We start from the raw sequence: 18480 nt of genomic DNA on the forward strand, positions 1-18480 counted from the left end.
TTCAATATGAGTAGGAGAATGAGAGTACCCCTAAACATTTTTTTCTTAAGAAAAAAGCACTGTTTGCAGGTAATGTACGGCAAGAGAGATGACTCTCATCCCTGCCAACAAATAGCTCATGAAAGGCAGAGGACCTTATGAATTGAAGATCATGGGTTATTGCATAAAAATAGGATTGCTGTTGCATCAGTGCAGGTTTAATGTTATAAAATTGGTGTTTAAGTGGAATGTTTTTATATGCCGGATTAGAATTGCTAGCACACAATAACATGAGCTGAAAAGCAAGCCATTTATAGCAGATAAAGCAGTGTTGCATTTTTTTTAATCCCAGATTGCACTGTGTAAGCTGAATCTGCTCATATTGGATTGCAAAAAAAGGCTCTGTTTGGGCCTTCTGAATTGTAATAGCAGTTCTCTTTTGTTCACTGCAGGGCAGATCCCTGTTATTTGGAGTTGAGAGGGACGCACACGAAATTACAGAAGTGTTCTCTTTTTCCTGAAAGCCATCTGTGCGATATGACTGCTTCCTTTGCCTGGGTGAAGTATCAATCTAGGCATGGACAAGTGTATCTTACGAAAGTTAGGGGTCTGTCTCCCTTAATGTGGAATATATTGCAAGGGAAGGCACCTAACATTTGGGATCCTTTATTAGCATTTGCATGCATTCAGATCATATTCCTCAATGTACACTACTGTAATCTATCCTATCAAGTGCTATGTGGACTTGAGCCCAAAGTCTTTAAAAGCTCTTTTGATGCTCAGCTAGGCCTCTCCCAGTAAGTTGTACTGTGAAACTTGGGTCTGAGGCGTCATAAGGGACCCTCCAATTGTGCCTGGCCTTGGTAGCCAACTATGGCTAGTAACTAATGCGGCTGGGGTTTCTTTTTTCATGCTTCCCAGAGGCAAAATAAGCATGTTCCTCTTCTGGCTTCTTGAAAACCTGTTACACTTTGCAAAGAGCTGAGCTGTATTGCAAAATGCCGTTACACAATATCCTTGCATGATCAATGAAGGGTGCTCTATCAACATTAGAAATCTCATTTCAGATCGGGAGAACTCAGCCCTGTATCCAATACTGCCTGGTTCAAAGGAGACTGGTCTGTACAAAACTGGGTTGAAGAAGGGCTTGCTTCTCCACTAGCAAGTGCCACACTCTCCCTCTCACAACTGTGGCTTGGGAAACCTTTGTGTCAGATGGCTGAGCAAGTTGGCTATTAACGGAGTCTGAAAGCTGGGTTTCTGGAAACAAATTCCTTCCTTTAGTATAATGCCAAACTTGCTATCTGCCGTAATTCTGTCCACAGTTGCTCCTAGTAAGTTAGGGCCCTCCAAATGTTACTCATCCTCTGCACAGGGCTTCCTAGCCTGGTAGACAACTCCCATCATCTCTGTCCATTGGCCATACTGAAGAGAAGTGATGGAACCTATCTGTCACTTTCCAGGACTCAAGAAGTAGTGTGAAAAATAGGTAACTGAGCTGAATTCCCATTATGGTATTGGTCCATAATTTGATGATGGTTTTATCAATCCTCCCTTAGCCTATCCCTTAGTTGTGCTGAATTTCATCCTGTCACCTGCTAGCTTGCCCCGCTTAATTCGTTCTGGTTAGTTAGGAAGAAGTCAAGAAAAATTGCTGTGTGACAGATTGTGCAGTCGCTTCACACTTGAAGGGGCAGCTACTGCTTTTTAAATGGGCTTAAACTGTTGGGAGAAAAGTTTTGTATGTACTGCATAGAGTGCTGAATGGAGTCCTGCCTCACCTGCCTGCTAGAGATTGTGCCTTCATTATCAGTGCTGCCCACAAACAGACTTTGAAGCATTTTAGCACTAACTCCTTCCTCCTATAACTAAGGTCTTTTCTTATTTAAGGGCCGTCCCCTGAGAAAATGAGTCTGTGGGGAGGTATTACATAGAACTTCTAGTCAACTTCTCAGGGCTTCACTTGGTTCAGGAGAGTTAAAACTTGTGTATCAATAAGTGTAAAAAAAAGAGAGAGAGAGAGGCTGTCTCTTTTAAAATGTGGTTGTTTTTTGTGGAGTGTTATTGGGTTGTTTTTGTTTTGATTATATACATTGTGGTTTTATATTTTGATTTTGTTCTGTAAACCGCCCTGAGACTTCCGGGGGTAGGGTGTTATATAAATTCAATCAATAAAATAATAACAATAACAATAAAGGCCATCCTTATATCCCTTAAATACAATGCCCTGTCTTCAACAGGTGAAACAAATAAAACCAGTTGGGTCCATTTTAGAGCTGCAACAGAGAATGCCTTTCTCCTTATTCCCATTGACAAGACCTCAGAAAACTCAGGGTCACCCAATGAAATTAGCTGTAGGTTTAGGACTGGTAATTTATTCACACAGGACCCTATTAACTTAGGGTCCTCGCTTCCACAAGATGGTAGCTTACTAGCTCAGATAGTTTTGAGATAGGAAAAGACCAGTTAATAACTATCAGCCATGCTAGTTGTATGTAATGTTGACATTCAGATGCAGTGTATCCCTTAGTACCAGATGCTTTGAGGGTGAGGAAGCAGAGATGGCCGCCATGGAGGCATTTGATTGGCCAATGTCAGGAGAATGCTGGTCTTGAGGATCTGGCAAGACAAACCTGCTGTTAATTCTTTTACAAATTATTACTTCCCCTGACCCAGTCAGAATTGTAATAATTGCATCTGGACAGAAGGCAAGCAATGAATAGGTTTATATATTTTATGTTTTAAGTATCAAATTCTGTAGCACCGGTTGGGAGCCTGGTGCCCTGCAGATCAGACCCAACCATCATAGCTAGTGATCAGGAAAGATGGGAATTGTAATCCAACGACATATGCAGGGCACTGGGTTCTCCACCCCTGTCCCACAGAGACAAAAGCCCTGGTTAGGCATCCATTTAAAGCCATGTGGTGTGAAAGTGAGGAAGGGGCAAAGAAATGCATACCAGCCCTTTCCCAATGCATTATGTTGAGTCATGAGACCCCTTTTTGTCTAGAATGTGTTGCTGGATGGCTGGAACTAGAAGATTGTTGTTTATCTTTTAAAACCAAATATACATGTTGGTTCATATTGTGGAAGATATATTAAGAAATGATGTGGATTGACAAACTTTAACTGTAGATTAAGGACTGTTACGTGCCTTAACGTTTAACATTCACCGATGTTGTAATATGGCTCAAACAAGAATGCGATGTGGTACACAGAATTTCCTAAAAGCTGCAGCCCCTTGCACTGTATATTTGTGCAGAGAAATGCATGAATCTCTGCTGTAAGCTTTGAAGCAGCCTTAGTGAACAAGGTTAAAAGCTGTCTCCCTTTGAAGATGCCTTTTATAGAACCATACATATGACTTAATATAAAGATTAGCAAGAACCTCATTTTATCTTTTCCTGAGTGAAGGTATTATGTGAGTCTGCATTCAGAACTGTCAAGCAGAATGGAAACTTTTAAAAAAACCTATATCTAGGTATGGTGAATAGTAGAATTACTTCACCATTTTAAGTCATGGCATGGAAGGCATCTGGTGCAATACTTCATTATTATTATTATTATTATTATTATTATTATACTTTATTATTAAAAAATTGTAAGAAATTCTCTTAAGTAGATTACAAAAAACAAAACAAAAAAACCATGTGGAATTTACTCTGTCCTGTATCACAACATTCTCATTATGGCATTTTATATGCACGGTGCATTTCATCCAAGTATGGGCAAAGAGTATGTACATTGCAGGCTTATAAACTGTCCATCGTTTTAATGCAACTCTGGAATTCAGCCAAGAATTTGACAATTCCAATCTAGGTTGGACAGGCAGGGCTTAGTGGAATCAGACACTTGGCTACTTTTCTTGGGCTCTGCGCCTTTAGAGTTGGCTTCAAGAGCTCATTTGGAATTTGTCTTCTGTGACCTAAAATAACCTGTTAGATCCTTCGGTTATTGTTAATACAGTAAAGATTAAATGGAGTATAATTAATTGAAGTTGTCCCATTGGTGCAAGGACTTCTACCTCTGCTGTGGAACTTCCTCTCCCTGTCACTCCCACATTTCCCCACAAATCTGTGGTTTCCTCCTCAGGCCCCCTAGATCAGATGAGGGGCAAGTAGAGGGAGTTCTGTTGTTCGGGCAGAAGTCTTTGCTCTAATTCATGGGTAGGCAAACGAAGGCCCAAGGGCCGGATCCGGCCCAATTGCCTTCTAAATCCGGCCCGCGGACGGTCTGGGAATCAGCATGTTTTTATATGAGTAGAATGTGTGCTTTTATTGAAAATGCATCTCTGGGTTATTTGTTGGGCATAGGAATTCGTTCATTTTTTTCTTCGTTCATTTTTTTCTTCTTTTTTTTCTGGCCCCCCCACAAGGTCTGAGGGACAGTGGACTGGCCCCCTGCTGAAAAAGTTTGCTGACCCCTGCTCTAAATGGATGCTTTCGCTGAATACAACCTATTGGGAGTGGACATCAGGAGCTTAGCAAACATAATCAGAAATAAACCCATTTTTGAGTTAACTCCCCCCCCGCCGGTTAAATTTATTTAGGGTCAAGTGCAAGTTGCTGAAACGTTGGAGAATGTCATTTTAACTGACTTGTGTTTTGTGTTACATTCTGCCTCAGGGCGAAGTGGAAAGCTAGCATTATGTGGGCCGAAACTAGAGCTTCGTAATTATTTTTTTATCCTAATGGGAATTGTTCCCCTCTCTAAAACTAGATCTCTTGGCCCGCCCATGGCACTCTTCATATAAAGCATGCTCTTGTTCAGGTGATTGCTGCACATCCGTTTCATACAGCCATCCCGATACTTTCTTGCGGAGACGGGATATTTGCACAAGCAGCTGTAAGAGACAAGAGGCTAGTTTTGCTTGCATTAAGATCACCTCCAGCCTCTGCGAAGAGAGGACAGCTGCTGCTGCTGCTGCTGCTGCGGGGAAGAGCAGCAGGCAGACTTCGTGCAGGGATCCAAAACAGCAAGGAACTGTTCCCAGATTTTTATTCCAGGAACCTGAAGTCTGAAGAAGGGCCACAGCTGCATCCGAAATGAGGTGCTTTGGGGGAAGGTAGAAGGCATTAGAAGAGGGGTGGGTGGGGTAACACATACTGAAAAATAAAGAAGGTTGGACTAAAAACATAGGTTGATATATATGGAAAGTGTGCTTTTTTAACTGTACAGTGGGTAGTATAAAACGTAAGTCTGAGTAGACCCTCTGAAATAATGAACTTAACTTACCCACAGTATGACTTAGTTTTACACCACTCAATAGTAATTTTGGCATAAATCACTTTGCATATCAAAAATGTGTGCAATGGTGGATTGGATTCAGATTTAAACCTCAGAGAGAGAGAGAGCGTAGACATGTTAAAAGGCTTGTATTTGGCTACAAAGTAAAGATCAGCGTACTCATTCTTGCTTTGTGTATGAGATGTGTGTGTGTGTGTGTGTGTGTGTGTGTGTGTGTGTATGTGTGTAGATAGATAGATTAGATAAAATATATGAACATGGAGATGAATTGCACCAACTGCCTTGTTCCTGTTTATATTTTATTTTTGGTGTGTCCTTATCTACCTTCCTCTTTAATATTATTAAACACTTTTGGCAGTCATGCTTCCTCACCAACTTGTGGCTTTTAAAAGACTACACTGTCATTTTCTTAGCCACCAGGTATAATTTTGAATAAGCATTTTGCTTTTAATGAAACGGAAGAGATTGAAAGTTGCATCAGTCTTGTTCCCCCAAAGTATAAAAAGATGTTGAGTCTGACAGTGATGTGCGTGTCAGTCAGGCTGCAGGTTGGATGCATGCATAAAATAAAAAGCCCTTCCCAAAGAAAAATTATATGTGAGATAGAGAGAGTCAAATTGAAAAATCTCGGTTGGTACCCTTCTTGTGGAAACCTAGTGTCCTGTGTTCTTGGTTCCTGCTGAAAACCTTTGCGTTTAGATAAGCCTACCCAGATGTTTAGAATGTTGAGGTAATTTTAATCTGTTTTAGCATTTAAACTTTTGTATGTTTTAAAATAGTGGTGTGGTTTTTTCTTGATTTTACTGTTTTATCTTTTGTAAACTTCTTTAAGGTTTTTGTGTGTTTTTTTTACAATCAAGTGGTGTATACATTTTATGGGGTGGGGGAAGTTCTGACAATGTTTTTCATTGTGTGAGCATCTACCTGCAGTCCAAAGTAATCCAGCCCCAGACCACTGTTTCACCACCTCAATGAATAAGATCACATCCACACCATACATGTGAAATCACATTACTTCCTCGACCCTATTTTTTGGGGGGGAACTGTAGTTTACCCCTCACGGTGCTATACCCGCCACACCCTGTGTAGTGCAGAGGTTCTTAAACTGCAGTTCATGGACCACTCGTGGTCAGCAAGTGGTCTGCGGCAGGTGGCCTATGGAAGGTCTGTAAAAACACAATTAAAGACCATCCAGCACAACTGTTACAAAAGGCAAGAAAAATCGTTAAATGGTTGGCCAAGACACTTGGCAGTTTTCAGGTGGTCCCGGGGGGGGGGGGGGAATCTTGGGGACCACTGATGTAGAACATATGCTAAAGAAGCATAATTCTGGTCACGTAACTGAAGATTTAGTAGGTTAATGACCAATTATAATTTGCAGCCCTATTGGCTAGAATCAAGCAAGTATCTGCTGGGGATGGCTGAAGTTAGAATACTGTATAAAACAAGGAATGATGGCAATGGCTCTAGGGCAACTGCCTAATGTTTGTATTGTTAAGGAATGCCCTGATAACAGTGGCTCAGAAACTGATAATGGTGATAGGGAGGAATATTTATGTCAAGTGCTTAATTACTACAGTTTGTGTGTTGTGAAGCATTTCCCTGACTGAGTACTTTTGTGAGCTCTTTGATCACTCCTTCATTCTTGTAGTGATGCTTTTATGATTCATTCTGAGCTCTATTTTGACCCTGTCTAAAATTGCCACCATGGTTTGTAGTAGGCTTAATGTATGGGAACCCTTCCCTACCTTCCTGTTATACTTGAAGAAGGGCGTGATAGCCCAACCCTAAATATGGGGTCATAATTGCCGCATGCATATGACCCTTGATGTTGTCCCCTGTTAAAATACTTTTTAGTAGCAGAGCTTGAGGGAAAAGTAACCTGGTGAGTTACGCCAGTCTGAGTCGGCATTGTGACTTGAATATATAGATACAGATACAGTGGTAGCTCGGTTTTCAAACATCTCCATTGATGAACATTTCGGTTTTCAAACACCATAAACCTGGAAGTGAATGCTTCAGTTTTCGAACACGCCTTGGAAGTTGAACATGCCACGCAGCTTCTTCTGAGTGCAAGATGCTGAGGCCTAGCTGTCGGCTATTGAGTTTTCGGTTTTCGAACGTTTCAGAACTCGAACAGTCTTCCGGAATGGTTTACGTTCGAAAACCAAGGTACCGCTGTATAGCTATGGAGTGGCATAATGATATCTGCTAGATTTTGGATCCAGCTCCATGCCACTGACATTGTCCTGCAATCTAAATTAGTATTGAGTTCTGTACTACTGACAGCATTCCTGTTTTTCTGACTAAGGAGCTGAATTCCGTGGTGGCTATAACTAGCTTTGTTGCAGCCCTTGAAAACTGATTACAAACTGCCTTGAATATGCATACAAGTTATTTCTACTCTATTCCAAAGTAGTTATCTTTGTTTTCTAAAGGAATCTCATTGTTATTTAAAAATCGGGAATATACGATAGGTTCCTTGCCTGATAGAAGGATACTACCTAATGATCTACAATTGGAGATCATTTTCAAATCCTAAGAGGGCAATCCTAACAGAGCCAGTTTGGTGCTGCAGAGAGTGTGTTGGACTAGGACCTGGGAGACCAGGGTTCAAATCAGCCATGACGCTCGCTAGGTGACCTTGTGACAGTCACTTTCTTTCAGCCTAGCCTGCTTCACAGTGCGATTATGAGAATGCAGTGGGAAAGTGAAGGTTTATGTATACCACCTCAAACTCCTGGGAGGAAAGCTAGGACAAAAATAACGATAGCTACAGACATATCCCTGAAAAACAGATGGTGGGGACAGCCAGAGAAGGGTATTGCTATCGTTCCCTGCTTGCGATCTCCAAACAGCATCTCTCTGGCTGTTGTCTGACGAGGAATTTGCGGCTTGACAGACTTGGCTGAATCTAGAAGGCAGTTCTTAGGAATGATAACCTTGAATTGACATTTCAGGAGTAAAGGATCCTCTGAACCTATGGGGTGCTTACTATGTATTTGGATTGCTTTTAAAGATTTGGTGCTGTAATATTGATGTAATAGTTATTGCTGACAATTATGACCAAGTGTATTATGGAGTCATCCTGTTTAGTGTTCAAGTCAGCCACATCCTCCTCCCAGGATACCTTATTCTATTACCCCCTTCTGGTTTTCCTTTCCAACAGTTGGCTGGCATTCCTTGCATGCTCCAGCCTCATTGTGCTGTTTCTGGGCTTTCCCCTTATGATCCCCCCCCAAAGATTTGTTGTATGTCTGCAAATGTTGAGCTTCTCCAAGGCTGCTGAGACCTCCTGTTGTAGGTGGGTGGTTCCATTTTTGTTACATAAACAATACTCCTTTCCCCTGAAAGTTGGAAGTGAAGAGGATGGTGCAATTGCTGGAACAACTAAAAGCAACAGGCTTCTGTATGCTAGAATGCTTGCTAAGGATGCAGGAGGGTTTAGTGCTGGTGTTTGTTTGTTGGGATTTAGGTTAATAACATATCTTCTATTACACGCACACACGCACACACACACACACTTTGGTTGGACATTCAAACAGGTAGGAACAATCTGGGACAGTAATTGTAAGTGGCTTAACTTTCTCTAGGGTAAAAGTGCTTTCTGATGTGTTTTATTCCACAACGATGCCTATAAAATCACTAAAGCCTATTTGTAGGGAATGAGTGAGAACACCTGGTATAAAATGTTAAGAACATTCTTCTGAGCTCAGAACGACTTCAATTGCTTCTTTCAAAGGATGTTTAGGCCATTTGACTGTCATTGCCTGTGGCAGCTTGGAAGAATTTATAGAGCCTGCACTCCCACTAAATTTGTTGCAGGCAAGATGAACTAACACACCAAAATTTCTCTAATCAGGCTGCATGAGAGATCTTAAAATCTAGTTTCAAAAAGCTGACCATTCAGTGGATATTGGATGCCTCTAATATTTAAAACTCTTTCTTTTACCATATTGGCCCAAATATAAGCCACACCCAAATATAAGCAGCACCTTTAAAATTCAAGGGGGGGGGGGAAGAAAAAAAAACCTGAATATAAGCCACTCCCTTAAAATTCTGCAGTTCCGTTTTACTGTATGTCAGTTTCAGCAATGATATTGTAAAAGCCAATTTTTGTAAAAAGGTAAAGGTAAAGGACCCCTGACAGTTACAGTTAAGTCCAGTCACAGACGACTCCGGGGTTGCGGCGCTCATCTCACTTTACAGGCCGAGGGAGCTGGCATTTGTCTGCAGACAGCTTTTCCGGGTCATGTGGCCAGCATGACTAAGCTGCTTCTGAGAACCAGAGCAGCTCACGGAAATGCCGTTTACCTTCCTGCTGAAGCGGTACCTATTTATCTACTTGCACTTTTTTTTGGTGTGCTTTCGAACTGCTAGATTGGCAGGAGCTGGGACCGAGCAACGGGAGCTCACTCCATCATGGGGATTCGAACTGCCGACCTTCTGATCGACAAGCCCAAGAGGCTCAGTGGTTTAGACCACAGCGCCACCCACGAATTTAAGCTGCACTTTAACTTTTCATAGTTGGAATTTGGGAAAAAGAAGTGAGGTTTACATTCAGGCCAATACGGTACTATTAGAATTTGTAAAATTACGTCCTTAGCCAGTCAAAGTAGTCAGCACTGATGGTTTACAGCAGTCCTCCCTAAGCTGGTGTTCTCCAAATTTTGAAATAGAATTCCCATAATCCCAAACACTGGCCTTTGCTGGCTGGGGTTGTTCAGAGTTGTAGACTCCCCTCCCCTTCTCAGCGTGGCTTCTGAGAGATCATAGGTTAGATTCAAATTGCTTGTAAACTCTTTCAAGTTTGTTACACTAAAAAGGCCCTCAGGGCGAAAGAGAAGAAACCCAAACTAGCCCAAATGAGCTTAAACAGCTTGAAATCTCTCTCTTTCAGGTGTGTTTGTGTGAGCTGCAAGTGCTGTCCTTGGCTGATCTCACAGTTGGCTTTAATATGCTTGATCTGTACCTTTCACTGTAAACAAGTTAATGTTCAATGAAATGGGAACAGTTCTCCCCCTTATGATGTCAGGGCTGTGTTTTGCAATAAGTGCCACATTTCTTGCTATTGAAGCCATTTCTCCACCAAAAGAGAAATAATCTCAGTGCTTGCATGTCTACTTGAGCTGTGTCATTAGGGGTGGGTGTTGGGAACTGGTGGTGGAGCACTTGGTCACACTTAAGAGCTACAACATGCTGGCTTGTTCCTGAAATTTTTAATTAGTCACAGGTCTGTGCAGGGTCAGCGGGTGAAAAATGAATAAGCAGAGCCAAGTGACTGTTAATGAAACACAGCACACAGAGCGGTTTAGTTCAGAAACAATTGTCATTCTTTCGCTTCAGTTTTTATACTCCCAAGTGTCTGTATACTTGATGATTTCCTCTGTAGGAGTAAGGTATAAACTTTTTTTTAAAGAACAAAAATAAAAAACCCCAGTTGGTATTTGCAGATCAGAGGCTGTGTTTACATTACAATAAAAATATTGGATACTACTATATTAGCTTCCAAACAACTCTAATGCTGTGTTTAATAATTTATCTATCTCCATTGGTTTTTTGTTTGTCCTTGTGTGCACTTCTTGCTGAGAGAGGAATCGGGGCAAACTTTTACAAGTGTTCCCCATATCATGGGGGCTCCTTCCTAGTTGCACAATCCCATGCTATGCAGTTGTGTGTATGAATGGAGAAGACTGAATGGGTTATTTCCAGACAAGTACCCTTTTGTGAGGCTACTGATTGGCTGAGAAAGCTCTGCATGACTGGACCTGCCAGTGTGGGCATACTGTTCATACACTGACCCCTGCACTATGTCCTTTATGCTTGTTATACAGTTACGCTTAGCAGTCTCACAATTCATAAATAATATACTTCACAACCTGTTGAATTGTCTGTGGACAACTAGATTTTGGTTTGATTTTCTTCATTGAGGCACTGAGTTTAACACTTGCCGGAGAGCTGTTTTCACCTACTCTTGAGAAAGCAATGAACTGGAGGGTCTGTCAGTTCAGCTGCTGCATTGCATGAAACCAGAGAACAATAATAATGCGGTGCTGGCCAATATTTCGAAACTGATGTCCAGTCAACCCAGCATTCTTCTCATATTGCATGGGTTTTTGAGCATCAGTGATAAGCTGATGATTCCCTTGCATTAGTATTTATCGTAGGAGAAGATGATGCCCAGCAACATTTCTAGAAGAATATGGTAAAGCTCATATTGAGCGCACAACCCTAGAGTCTGTCAAGACTGGCCCGTACGGGCAGGGGTACCTTTACCTTTTACCATACTGAGCTATTATATCGAGTCAAACCATTGGTTTATCTGGGCTAGTTACTTGCAGAGGCCTTTCCCATCACTGCTACCTGATTATTTTAACTGGAAATGGCAGGGATTGAATCAGGAACCTTCTATTCCACTACTTAAGCTATGCCTCTTCCCTAACTCACAAAGGAGAGGACAAAAAGCCACAAATGTCATTCGACTCAGCTCCTTCTGGATAATCCCTAGCAACAGTAGGTTTTAGGTACCTGAACTGCAGGCTATAATTCAAACCTGGGCATTGCATATATTATGAATAAGTTTAAATGTCTACTTTTGATCATGAGTTACTGAGTTTGTTGCAAGCAGTATAGTGATGGTTTAATCTGTAGAGGTGGCACTCAGCTAAATTTTATGCAGAGTAGATAAACTGTAATGGACCTAACTTAGTCACATTCATTAATTTCAGCCAGTAAGGCTTAGATATTATTGTATTCCGGGGAATGCAATAATAATAATAAAAGTAATATATATAGTTACAATAAATATGTGGCAAAACTTCCATTGACTTTAATTGCCTGCCCTTAGAGTATAATTGAGCAAATGTCTAATAAATAACGATGAGTTTGTTTTCTCTCCCTTAGGGCCAACAAGCCAGAGATGTCCGACAAAATGTCAAGTTTCCTGCATATTGGAGACATATGTTCTTTGTACGCAGAGGGATCAACAAATGGATTTATCAGCACGTTGGGGTAAGTGAGCCATTTTTCAGGTGCTGCAGGGTGTGTTTAATGAGCTGGCAGTGGAGGAAAAATAGGCATGGTTGTCTAGAAGCCAACGCTGTCATCGCCATGTGTTTAACAGCGCTGGGTGTCTCTTTCCTTCCCTGCAGCTATAAATCCTGGGATAAGAAGTTTCCCAGGTGAGTGAATCTGCTTCAGCAGAATCTAAACATTTCACTTAACGTAGATTTTTAAAAAAACAACTGCAGCAGCTTCTTCATCTTCATTTTGTTGCTCAGGGCAGAATATTGAAGCCCGGAGCTCTGTGGTTTACTATCTAGATGAGAAACTGGCAGCGGAATCCAAAGAGAGAATAACACTATGTCATTGCCTTCTGCTTCTTAGGGGGCATGCTTTATTACCGAGAAAATTGAGGAAACAGTGAGATGAGGGACCAGAATGGAGCTTATTGGCATGATAGCAAATTGAACGACAGTAGGGAACCCGAAACTATTCTCTAGCCTAATGTGGAAGGTTGTATGAAGAGTTAGTGTGCCGAGCACGATGATGAGACCCTTGACAGGGCAAATACTAATGATGGAACTTCTTCTATTTTACAACCTCCTGGCTGAATTACTGCAAGGTGTTTATATGTGTGGCTGCCCTTAAACAGTTCCAGAGCTTCAACTAGTACAGAATTTGGCTGCTAGGATACTGGCAGGTTTCCCAAATTGATCCGTGTTACATCAGTTCTAAAGGAACTCCCTTGCCCCCCCACTTGCTACTAAGTCTAATTCATGGTGCTGATATATAAAATGAAAGTAAAATATTCTCAGAAATTTATAAGAGATAACATAAACTAATATGTGTGAAATTATGCTCCTCAAAGACCAGAACTGTGCTCCTCTTGAGTTGTGTGCCCTAGGGGCAGCCTAATTAGCCTAATGATAGCATTGGCCCTGCTGGGATGCCAGATGTCTGAAGGAGTGCCATATCAACCTGCCCGTGTGCTAACAGGTTAAGGGGAACTATCTCACACATGTTCAAAAGGGAGGGCCTTCTCTGTGGTGGCATCCTACCTGTGGAAGGCCCTCTTGAGGGAATTAAACCTGGCACCAACAGTGTATTCTTTTCAGCAGCAGATGAAAACCTTTTAATTTGCCCATGCATTCTAGAACAATGCCTATATCTGTTGAATGGTTTTATTCCCCTTTTTCTTGTTGCGTTTTTGTAATTTTAAAACTCCTTGTCTGCTGCCCTGGACTCCAATTTTTGATGAAAGGTGGATCATGGTTAAATAAATAAGAATAAAGCTATGTTTTGAAGACATATTAGCACATCCTGCTAATTCTATCTGGGCAGAAGCACTCAAAGAGGACATGGAGAGATAGTCTCAAGGGCCACTTAGAGAGGTCTAGAGGGCCACATTTGGCCTGCAGGCCTTAAGTTCCCCTCCCCTGCACTAAATGTTGAGTCCTCTGAGTAAGTAAAGCCAGGAAAGTTTATGAAAAAGGTTGTGCATTGTTAAATATGATTCTCTCCCCACACCTACTAACCTGTATAATTGATTCATATGTGGAAGAAGTGTTTTGGTGTATTTTCTTTTCTTTTTTCCTATGTAATGACATAAGTTTAAGCTTTCTGGCCTGGGCTTCTCTCCTCCTCCTCGGCAGAATTAATTTGTGTGTTTTGAGGATCCCAGTGTGAAGTTCTAGAAGCAGATGTCCAATACAGTCAGAGTATATACCTGGCTTTTGACCAAGTGAAGAGGTCTGGCGCCTGACATCTCTACCATCTGGGAAGCGTTGGACCTGGACTATTTTAACACACTAATACCCCCCCCACACCACCGGTAGAATTCTATCAGTTATATTTTATCTGCACAATCAGAATGAATTTCTGGAACCAAAATGCCTTTTCTGTGCAGCCTGAGCAGGAGCAGTCACCATTAAGAAAAAGAGGTCTGAATAGGCCAATAGATATGTGGACTCTCCCTGGGTAAACTTATTGTTTTTCTTTAAATTCTCAAAGTTCTATTCCAAGCTCAAGGTTTCATCTGAACTAGTTGGATGTTTAACTGAGAATCAATCACAGTCTGACAGTCATTCGAAAAAACAAGGCTTTATAGACACCCCCCAAAGTGGCAACTAGACGTTCTGTTTTGGTGACTTCAACCTTGGTTTAAGGAGCCATTTAGTGCCTGGCTTATAGATCCGAGTTTCTAACACTGCTCCCAGAGCTAGACACCACCTCAGGTGACAAAATAACTTGCTCAGCCTTGGATACGATATTTGTTGTTCTGCCTTGGGCAGCAAACAGCCGAGCTGGCCATTAACCACCAGAACACCCTTTCGGAGCAACTGTGCAAGGGTTTACATGTTAGGAGCTCAAGAACAATGGGAACTGAATATAGCTAAACACAGTAATGATATTTTGTTCAAGTAAATATTTCTCTGAAGCTGAATCCTGCTTAATATTCCTGTGAGATGATGACTTGAAGCTTAATCACAGCCTTGCTTCTGTTTTTCTAAATACAGTGCTCCAATGGCTTTGGTTCCTAGTTTGTAATATACCTAATTGCCTTTTGAACACTAAGCAAGCTGTGTAATCTTTGTTTTGATTATCTGTTTGCCTGGAATAAGGCTCCCTTGCCTGTGATCTATTTTTGGAACAAGGTGAATCTTTCAGCTGCTAGAATTAGCTGTCTGGATGCTTTTTGCAAGACTTTTTTTGAACTTCATAAAATTAGGGTGGCTTCTTGCTTTGATACTCAGTTCCTCCTACCCTTTCCTGAGCAAGTCTTTCCCCATCCTTTGATACTTCTGGGGAGGTGGGAGGGCAGATGCAACAGAGAATTTCAGCAGATTCACCTTTTCACGTCATTGCGCTGTAGCAGTGAATAGCTGTCTAGCTGATATTCCCTCTTGCTTTAAAGTTACAGAAGCAATGTTCCCTATTGCATTGGGTGTTTTTAACCTCCTTATCCCCTGCTGCGGATAAAGGTCGAGTATGTCCTTATTCATAGTCTCAGAGCGTATGTTAGTCCTGTTAAAGCAATACTAAGGCTGAGAGCAGGACACTTTCCTTCTTTTTTGAACTTTAGTTTAGAGAGAAGGGGGGTGGGGAGTTGTGAGAGAGCCATATAACGTTTATTTCCCTCATATGAAAGCCCTGGGGTGGAAGGTTGTTTTTCATTTGTCAAGGGCTCAAGTCATAACTACAAGTCCTAAGCAGAATTTCTATGATGTGTGACTGAGTGGACCGCAGAATCCATTAAGAAGACGTTTTTAAAAATAACTAACAGTATCAACATATCTCCAGGGCATTACAGTGGTACCTCAGGTTACAGATGCTTCAGGTTACAGACACTTCAGGTTACAGACTCCACTAACCCAGAAATAATACCTCAGGTTAAGAACTTTGCTTCAGGATGAGAACAGAAATCGCATGGTGGCAGCACGGTAGCAGCGGGAGGCCCCATTATCTAAAGCGGTACCTCAAGTTAAGAACAGTTTCAGGTTAAGAACGGACCTCCAGAACGAAGTTCTTAACCTGAGGTACCACTGTACCTAGTTTACACATAGTGGTGAGCTGACCAGGTGCAGAAAGAGCCAACATGCTTGGCTCCTCCCAGTCCGTTAACTCAGTGTAGCTCAGCAGCGAAGGCAAAATTTGGCTTAACATGTCATCAAATTGTGATTGAGTGCCCCCTTCCTTCACCACAATCATTAGCAAAGAACAAACCATGGGTATAAGTCATGATTAAGGAAGAGAAAGCTCAAGTGTGGCATGCTGCGTTGAGCTACAAGGAAGAGCAAAGTGGCTGGGATCTCCTCCCTAAAAACCAGCATGTTTACTCATTTGTGCTAGGTCATGGTTTGGCTTGCTGCTGCAAACATGGCCACTGAAACTAACGTTCCTATGGACTACACAGATTGTTGTTGAATGCCTCCCTGGTGGAGTTATTTTCACTTTAAGTGGCTTACAGTGTGCTCCTAAGTGTGTATACTTGGAATTATTCACAGGATATATAAACAATTGCATATATAAATATATATATAAAACCACTGCATACATTGTAATTTTTTTGCCATTAACTCTTCTCATGAACCAAGGAATCTTATTGGAATCTTATCTCTGTTATGGTCTTTCTTGCTGCACATTCCTACAGAAAATAAAATATTGAGACTGGAAGAGCATGCTGGGAAAATAAAAATTTAGAAGGGGAAGAAGGCCAAGATGGCGCCTCATCTTCTGCCTTCCTAAATCTGCAGCTGAACTCTATTACTTTGAGACCCTGAAAGCTGCCATTAGAATGTCTTCATGAAGTATCCCTGCCTTGGCTAGTGGAACACTTGGATAGACAATAGACTTTCTTTACAGTACTTGGTCCTTCTGAATGTCAGAGGTTTATCAATAGATGATGAGAATGGATTTGAGCACTGTGGTGTACAATAATAGTGGTTTCTTTTCCTTTCCTGTTTCTCTGCATCAAAGTATGTCTGAAATACTCCCTCTCTGGGGACTTTCTGTCTTCCATGTTAGCAGGGACTTAGAGCAGAACCTTCTTTCTGGTGGAAAGCATTTCCAAAGAGGTCTTAAAAATAAATAAACGTCTTTTGCTGTAGTCTATCAGGCTAAGGCAATTTTATTCAGACTGGCATATGGAATATGAGACTTTATGGATGCTCTGCTCATTTTTACAAAGTTGATACACTATTTTATAACCGCGGAACGCCTTCTCCAGAGAGAGTGGCTGTCAAATATTCCTTGTGCTTTAATAGTCTAATGAAAACATACCTCTTCCACCTGGCTGACTGCTACAAATGTAACTCTTTTTGTTTTATACTTTGCAATGCCTCTTTAAACTGAAGTAAATCAACAGATACACTGTTATTTATTGATCACCAAAGTCCATTTTATTACTGCAAACATAATAATTAGAGGGAAAGAAATTCTGCAGGTGATGACCAGCTCATCAGCTTCTGGGGTCAAAGTATAAAACAGGGTCAACCATTCCTTTTGCTAAGTTAGATTGCTAATGTGAGCCATTGTTAGAGTCTGTGTGGTGCAGTTGTTAAAAGCTACCATGTTGGTCTACAGCTGGGGAGACCTGCGCTCAGATTCCACTCAGCTGTAGAACTCACTATATTTTCCATCCTAAATTTACTTCGCAAGGTTGTTGTGTAGAAGAAATGCAGGGGGAGGGATGAAAACGGAGGGGGAAGAACTCTGCAGCCAGCTTGAGCTCCTTGGAGAAAAGATGAGATACAAATGAAGGGAAAAAAGGCATAATAGCTCTAGTGCAAGATGGTTGATGGCTGCGTAAGCAGCCACTGGGCAAATCTGTATATGCTTCTAGCCAAGGAGAGCAGCTGAAATGATGGCATTTCAGATAGGGAGCTGGTTGAACTATATGTTGAACTTTGACTATATGTGTGAGAAGAGTTACATCAGAGTCTCTAAAGATCGAGGGAAGCTTTTAGCCACTTGAATGTCACTTGGTTGACTGTAAACATCTCTCATGCAAGCAAGACTTGGAGAGGAATATATTGGAAGGAATTCAGCGTCACGCTGAGGTAATTGTTCCATTTGGGTTAGCATTGCAGCTTGCCGGGTGGAATTATCTCCCCTCTCCTCTTCCCTTGCACTGTTCGGGGCGGGATTGGGGGCTTGGAAGAAGCCAAATTCAAGGGGGAAGAGCCCCCTTGCACAAGCCTATGGAGGGCTTCCATGGACAGGACTCATTAGTTGGATCCTACCCATGGTGTTTGCACTCCTCACACTTTTTTTGTTTGTGGCAGTTAACTTCCACTTGTTAAAAATGTAAGGCAATTAATACACCGCTTCTCAGGCAGACCTCACAAAGCTGTTTATGATAACAATAAGCAGTGGTGGGAGTGGGTTTAAAATAACAGTGCTTTTTTGTGGCACTGCTCACAAGTATGGAGTACCCTCGCCTCTTATTTTGCTGCCTATGGCGGCCATTTTGTGCTGGCACCCATGGCATTTTTATCAATGTATGAATAGTGGCACCTTCCTTTTTACCAAAATGAAAAGCAGTAAAAAGTGTTATACTGAAATGGAGAAGACAGCTGTTGAGAAGTAGCTGCCATTGCCTCTTTTGCTTTCCCCCCTGGGCAAGGTGGCCCCCCAGAAGCCCCTGTGGTAACTCTTGGAGGTGGGAGTGGCCACTCAGGGAGCTGTCTTCTACAGCCAAGTTCAGATTTATTTCTTGCATATTTTTTGGATACATTTGGATAACCTTTCCT

General features: G+C 41.7%; 1 protein-coding gene across 8 annotated transcripts in view; it reads left to right on the top strand.

The window, feature by feature from the left end:
* Positions 1-18480, top strand: part of ITPR1 (inositol 1,4,5-trisphosphate receptor type 1) — a 199790-nt gene that overhangs the window by 11329 nt on the left and 169981 nt on the right. For all 8 annotated transcript variants that reach the window (XM_083600272.1, XM_083600277.1, XM_083600270.1 and 5 more), the window contains one exon: positions 12131-12238. In XM_083600272.1, coding sequence (XP_083456398.1) covers positions 12147-12238 — 92 coding nt within the window. In that variant the 5' untranslated portion in view covers positions 12131-12146. The remainder of the gene's footprint in view (positions 1-12130; positions 12239-18480) is intronic.

The sequence above is a fragment of the Podarcis filfolensis genome (assembly GCF_964270895.1).
Source record: "Podarcis filfolensis genome assembly, chromosome: 2".
Taxonomy (NCBI): Eukaryota; Metazoa; Chordata; class Lepidosauria; order Squamata; family Lacertidae; genus Podarcis; species Podarcis filfolensis.